The sequence below is a fragment of the Aquila chrysaetos genome, chromosome 10, assembly GCF_900496995.4.
Source record: "Aquila chrysaetos chrysaetos chromosome 10, bAquChr1.4, whole genome shotgun sequence".
Taxonomy (NCBI): domain Eukaryota; kingdom Metazoa; phylum Chordata; class Aves; order Accipitriformes; family Accipitridae; genus Aquila; species Aquila chrysaetos.
Window position 1 is genome coordinate 24,402,923 of NC_044013.1, and position 6,318 is coordinate 24,409,240.

A 6,318-nucleotide genomic window follows, 5' to 3' on the forward strand; every position below is an offset into this window, starting at 1 on the left:
CCTTTTGGCATTTTCCTTGAGTAGGAGGAGATGCAAAGGCCGAGCTGGACATGGGGGCTGTAAGGCTGCTTAGGTGGCAGCAGGGTTTGGCCCAGCACGTGCAGGTGGATGGAAGCTCAGCCTGGGGTTGGGAAGTGTGAGTGGAGGTGTATGCCTGGTACGTCCCATCCAAGGGCATGTGGCCTGGGGCTAGTTAGTGGTTTTACCTACTTAGCTGTTTGTGGGTAAGTGCATCACAGGGTGGCATGCACCACTCTGCCTTTGAAAATCCCAGTCTCTGTTGTGGATCACACCCTCTGCCCCTCGCTTGGTCAGCGGGGAGATGAGCTGTCCCTCTTGGGGACAGACAGCAGAGCAGGTCCTGTACTGCCCGATCTCCCACCTTTTCCATTTAACTCATTAAGAGACTGAGCTCTGTGCCAGTAACGTGACTTTATTTATGTTAGTTTCTTTGGAACAGCTTGCTGCCACTTTCTTTAGACAGTCCTTTACATTATAAGGTTGAATAGACCCTTAATACAGACCCCTTATTCCCACTGCCCCACCCCAACTCTTTGGATAGTAGTTTTAATGCCATTTGACTCAAACACTTTTGATGTAAATTTTTTCCCCAGTATAAGTAATTGCAATTTCCTCTGACCTTGTATTGCAACTGATAACCATTTTGCAGCTGTTGTGTAGTATGAATAGTGCTGTAAAGTTGTCTAAAGCAGGCTAAATCTGCCTCTGCTACTGTGATCATGCATTACCAACTGAAAACAAGATGTTTGTGACTTACAAAAACATGCTCCTTTCTTTTTCTGCAGTGGTTTCACTTTGACTTTTTTTCTTTTTTGATGTTCGGAATAACCTCCGTTTCTTTGTCACAGCTACAGCTGCATAAAAACTGATCCAGGGTGGGGGCAAGGGACAAAAAAAACCCCAAACCCTTTACCACTGGCTGTACTTGTTTTGCGTTTTCTGGGAAAATGAAAGACAGTTTTTGCAGGGGAAAGCTACCATTTTACTCAAATTTGCATACGGCAGAGAATTATCAGTGGCAACCTAGGTCATTACATCAGGATCTGGACTGCTGTGGCTGTCTGAATCAGGGCTAATATTCACGTGTCTGAATCCTTCCCATTAGCAGAAAGTCCCTCCATCCCAGTCACAGAAAAAGAAAGTGCGCAAGCCTGCTATTGAGTCCCAGTTGAACTTGAATGTAGCAAGCATAAAATGTGTGCTGCATGTGTTTTGCACTAATGTGTTATGTGTGGGAGCTGAATTTCAGCTTCTTCACTGGCTTCAGATTTGGACTTTGCTAGCTTGGGAGATGCTTCCTTAAATTCCTTGTTGACAAAGTAGTAACAAATAGCATCCAGGCAGCAGTTTGTGTTTGCGAGGACTGAGGCGAGGTGAACAAAATTATTAACCCTCCGTATTGCAGAGCAGTTGGAGCTGATGGAGTCCATTATAAAGCGAAGGAGATGCCCGACGTGAAGAGGTAAAAAGCATATGATGAACACAGTCATGTTTGCAGACACGATGTAGACGGCCTTCCTGACTAACTTTTCCTTGTGACAGTTTTCATTCTTCTTTCTCGTGAGTTCTGCAATGACTTGTATGGAGCAATAACTCAAGATGATCAATGGTATGAAAAACCCTACAATAATAGCACACAGTGTGATCACTGAGGGCTTAATGGAAGATTTTTCAAAGCAAAGTTCATCTTGTCCTCGGTCCTCTAACTTTTTAATGAGGGACATCACACAGATAATGACTATCCACAGAAATCCGGAGGCAAAAGCTGCCTTCTGCGGTGACCGCAGCACTTTGGCTTTCAAAGGGTACTTGATTGCAAGGTACCTATCAGCTGCTACAACAGTGATGATACCGATGCTCATTAAGCGGTTTATGAAGTAGCCACCTTCCAGAGCCAGGCACCATCTACCTACCTTAAGCTGATGGAACTGGGATAAAGTTTTAAAAGGCAAAGTAAAGAGCAGGAAGCAGTCAGCCACAGCCAAGTTGACCATGTATACTCTGGTTTCTGTCCATTTGCCGAGTTTGCAGCAGAACACCCACAGTGCCAACACATTCAGCAAAATGCCCAAAAGCAAAACCGGGATGTAAACACACAGCTGGACAAGTGGAAAGCTTTCATAGACTGTGATATTGCAGCTGCTGAGGTTCATTTTGGGGATATTAAGAGGCACAGCTCCTGCAAAAGCAGATTAAACCTTTTAGAAGCTAGACTCTTGACTGAATCGGTGATTAATTCAGATAGTTCAGGGCTTTACCAACAGTGAAAACCAGACTGTGTAGATGACTCTGCAGAGCAGAGCTGGCTGTAGGGTACCTGGTGGGAAGGGGAGGGAGTGGGACATGAGCCTGATCAGTTGTGGAAGAGAGAAAAGCGCAGGTTCTCACTGGGTCCCATGCGGGGAAGACTGCTCGTGAAGGGCAGCAGGGGAAAATGCTTGGGCCTCTTTTTTGGGCCAGACTCAGCTCAGGCAGCAGCAGGTATCCTGCAGCTAGGAGTTACATGAGCTGTTAAAACCATCTGATAATGGAAAGAGGATGCCTAAACCCAGGTCTCATCCCTTCCCTTATAGTGGTGCTGAGAAGAAGCCAGCCAGCATCCTCACAGCTCAAAATGCTCCAGGAGATGTGCAACAAAAGGACAGCTGTCCTCTCCCTAAGTCCCGAGTTGTCTCTGTATCACTTCTCATTAGTGGTAGGAGCAATTATTAGTACATCTCTCATTAGTTTTAGCTGCCATTGAATCCTGTACTCAGTGGTAGCATTTAGTGGTATGCAGCAAGAATCAGAGTTCTGGGGTCTGCATGCTGTCTTTCAAGGATCGTGAAAGTTGGTCTTTGTCTCAGAAGTGTTAGAGCGATCTGCCACAATTCCAAGACAAAAAACCCAATGCCATGGCAAGAAATGTGGTCAGCAGCCACATGAAATAGAGAGATGAGCTGTATCTGGTCTAGTGGGTGGTTTTATCACCTTGTGTCTAAGGGCAATATTGCTGTTTTCCCTCCTGCTTTGGAGGAGTTAATGCAGGAGTGTATTCCTCTGTATTCATGGACAGAGAAGACCTGGGAAGTCTGAGATGTCTTTGGATTTTCCCTGCAAGGGGAGCATGGCTCCACGGGAGCAGGTTCCTGGGGCTTAAACGCATCCCAAGCGAGTAAACCATAGGGCAGTGCTGAAGCATCTGTATGTATCTTCAGCTCTTGGCTAGCTTTGAAAATCATGCTGCTGAGGAATCATGCCAGGACACCTCTTTGGAGGTGAGGGAATATGCTACAGCCGATACCTGCACCAGGTCTGTGCTTTGGGCACAAGGAATGAGTTATGAGCCCAGAAGATATAAGGGTAGATCATAACAGACAACAGAGAGATATAGCAAAGGCTGAGACAGCCCTTAAGCATCTAAAACATGTCTAATGTGACCAGTATCAAAATGAGTCTTTGAAAATACACAGGCTCCAGCCCTCTCAGTTTCTCCACCACCATTTTGGTGTTCCACCATGGCTGGGGAAAGGCAGTGCCTTGCAGAGCTCAAACAACCAGGTCAGCAAATAGCCAAGAGGAATTACCTGCTCGCTCGCTGTCCTTGGAGAGAGTGAACGTTCCAGCTGCGGTGCGATGTGCAGGCACAGTGAGCCTTCCTAGCAGTGCCTGGCACTCAACCAGTGAGGTGTCCTGCGAGGACCATTTGCCAGTGGCTGTGATGGCAGCAACGCTGGTGGAGGAAGCACCCCCACCCCTCCTCAATGCATTTGCCCGGGGTTGAACTTCCTCTGTCACCACTGGTGTGGCTCGTACCACCCCCTGTTGACTAAGGAGCCTGCAATAGCCCTGCAGCGAGGTGAAATACTCATCTGCCATGCGGCCCTGCAGCAGTTCCTCCGGCAATGGAATGGCTTTGGGTTTTTCCTTTGATTTACTTTCCAGTGCCTGATGTCTCCCTGGGCAATGCCCATTGACCTTCCTCACCCAACAGGCTGTGCACATTGCTTGGAGGGGACCCGTTGCCCTGGAGGATCCTGAGGTCTTCTCTCTGCCTTCTAGACTGCCACTCCTGCTGGGGCTGGAGCGGGGACTTCCACCTGCTGTCACGCCACTGAGCCCCAGGACAGAGCAGCCCTGGCAGGCCCCCAGCCCCATTCACAGAGCTGTTGGAGAGGTGAGGGCTGTGGTTTGCAGACAGTTTTGTGATTATTATAATGGGTTTCACTCTGAATCATGGTAATTCTCTCATCTTCCATAGTTCTCATCAGCCAGTAATTCTGAGAAAATGTGACACTGTGACCCTGTGACCTGCTGACTTTTTGACTGCTCTGTGGTCGCATGTGCCTGCTGGGCAGGGGCTCCTCCTTGGCTGTCCATTGCAACCCATTTACAAGAAGAGGTCAAACAAGTTGATCAACAAGCTCAAAGGTCCTGCTGTTAGTACCTTGAATTGCTGTCTTGGGCAAACACGTCTCCCCTTCCCACTTTCCAGGTCATCTAGAGCAGCTTCAGGAGTATTTCTGCATTGTCTGTCTGTGCATTGCAAACCAGCCTATGCGATTAATTCCTTGCCAGTGTATAGTCAGTATAGAGCTTAGCTTAAATACTTCTCCTGAGTTTCCAGGGACTGCTTTTGCCTTTCTTGTGGCTGCTTCTTGGTGGATGGTTATAAGTAGTTACTGACCTATTAGTACATCGAGCTCATTAATCCCCACCCACCATCATTTTCATGTCATGGTCCTCGTTAGTACTTTAGTTTTCTAAGTCATTCAGCTCCTGGGTTGTGATACTTTCACCACTGTACAGAAAACACCTCACTTTGCATCATCCTCAAGTGTTGTCCACACGCTCCTATTGTCTATGTCAAGGCAATCACTACTGGCGTTAACCATGAGCAGTCAAAATTAAGCCTGGACGGAGCTCAGCTCACAGCATCTCTCCAGCGTGAGGCTTCCCATCCACAGCTTGGTGCTGTGGTCACCAGACAAGGGCAGCTATACCTCCCATCAGCCCAGTGAGGGACAAACTGTGTCACCAAGCACAAAGCAGCTGGCTGTGATCAGCAGGTTCACCAGGATATGTCAGAGCAACTCAGCACCAGATACTCGTAGGCAAAGCTACAATGAAGTATTATCTGCGGAGAACTTACGTCTCTCCTGGTGTGGCTCTCGGGTCCTTGTCTGATTCCTGGACACCGCTGGGTCAGGATTCTCATGCTTCTCTTCTCTGCACATTGGCTCCCCATCAGCCACCCTTTAGGCTCTTGCAGCTGCTTATGGCCCCCTTCTTCCATCCAGTCTCCGGTTTTGTCACCTCTGCCATGGACCAATGATGCTCACTTGGTATTTTCCCCTGCCTCTGCAGTTCTCAGCCTGTCTCAGCCCCGTGAGTGCTGTCACCACGTGGTGCAGTGCAGGTAACACATGTGCTGCTTTCTCACTTACTCACTGACAGCTCTCGGGCAGGGTAGTCTGGGGGCCTACGGCACTGCTGAGTACCAGTGCCTGTACAAAGTGCATTACCGCTCTCAATGTGCTCCAAAGGATCTTTTACTGACACCAGTGTCTACCACACCTTGGCTGGAAAAGTGATTTTCTTAGTTGTCCTGGATTCAGCTGGGATAGAGTTAATTTTCTTTCTAGTAGCTGGTATAGTGTTATGTTTTAGATTTAGTATGAGAATAATGTGGTGTTTTGTGAAAACACACTGATGTTTTCAGTTGTTGCTAAGTTGTGTTTAGACTAAGTCAAGGATTTTTCAGCCTGTCATGCCCAGCCAGCAAGAAGGCTGGAGGGGCACAAGGAGTTGGGAGGGGACACAGCCAGGACAGCTGACCCAAACTGGCCAAAGGGGTATTCCATACCATGTGGCGTCATGCCCAGTATATGAACTGGGGGGAGTTGGCTGGGAGGGGCGGATCGCTGCTCGGGAACTTACTGGGCATCAGTCAGTGAGTGGTGAGCAATTGCATTGTGCATAATTTGTTTTGTATATTCCAGTTCTTTTATAATAATAATAATTATTATTATTATATTATAATTATTATTATTTTCTTCCTTTCTGTCCTATTAAACTGTTCTTATCTCAACCCACAAGTTTTACTTTTTTTTCCAATTCTCTCCCCCATCCCACTGGGTGGGGGGGAAGTGAGCGAGCAGCAGCGTGGTGCTTAATTGCTGGCTGGTGTTAAACCACGACATTAGTGAAAGAAGCCAGTGAGGCAAAGTACTCCTCTAAGGTAAAGCACCACTTAACTTTTGCCTTTCCATTTGTTCCCTCCCATTTAATATTATTCAGATGTTGTGAAACTGCACA

The 6,318-nt window shown here is 47.5% G+C and overlaps 1 protein-coding gene across 2 annotated transcripts; it reads right to left on the reverse strand.

The window, feature by feature from the left end:
• Nucleotides 1–427: 427 nt before the first annotated feature.
• On the reverse strand, nt 428–5,634 carry LOC115347465 (G-protein coupled receptor 35-like). 2 transcript variants are annotated; one of them, XM_030028896.1, is made up of 2 exons: nt 5,153–5,634; nt 428–2,200 (listed from the first exon to the last, which is right to left on the reverse strand). In XM_030028896.1, the coding sequence occupies exons 1-2, from the start codon at nt 5,235–5,237 to the stop codon at nt 1,239–1,241; spliced, it is 1,047 nt and encodes a 348-aa protein (XP_029884756.1). In that variant the 5' UTR covers nt 5,238–5,634; the 3' UTR covers nt 428–1,238. The 2 variants fall into 2 exon arrangements, with proteins under 2 accessions (XP_029884756.1, XP_029884755.1); XM_030028895.1 differs by lacking the exon at nt 5,153–5,634 and adding an exon at nt 3,588–4,502.
• Between the last annotated feature and the right edge of the window lie 684 nt (nt 5,635–6,318).

Bases quoted from the DNA above. Each gene is read 5' to 3' on its own strand.
- LOC115347465 (XM_030028895.1), bottom strand. From the start codon at position 4,158: ATGGGGCTGGGGGCCTGCCAGGGCTGCTCTGTCCTGGGGCTCAGTGGC. The intron at 2,201-3,587 runs GTAATTCCTCTT...CTGCTTTTGCAG, and splicing joins CAAGGACAGCGAGCGAGCAG to GAGCTGTGCCTCTTAATATC.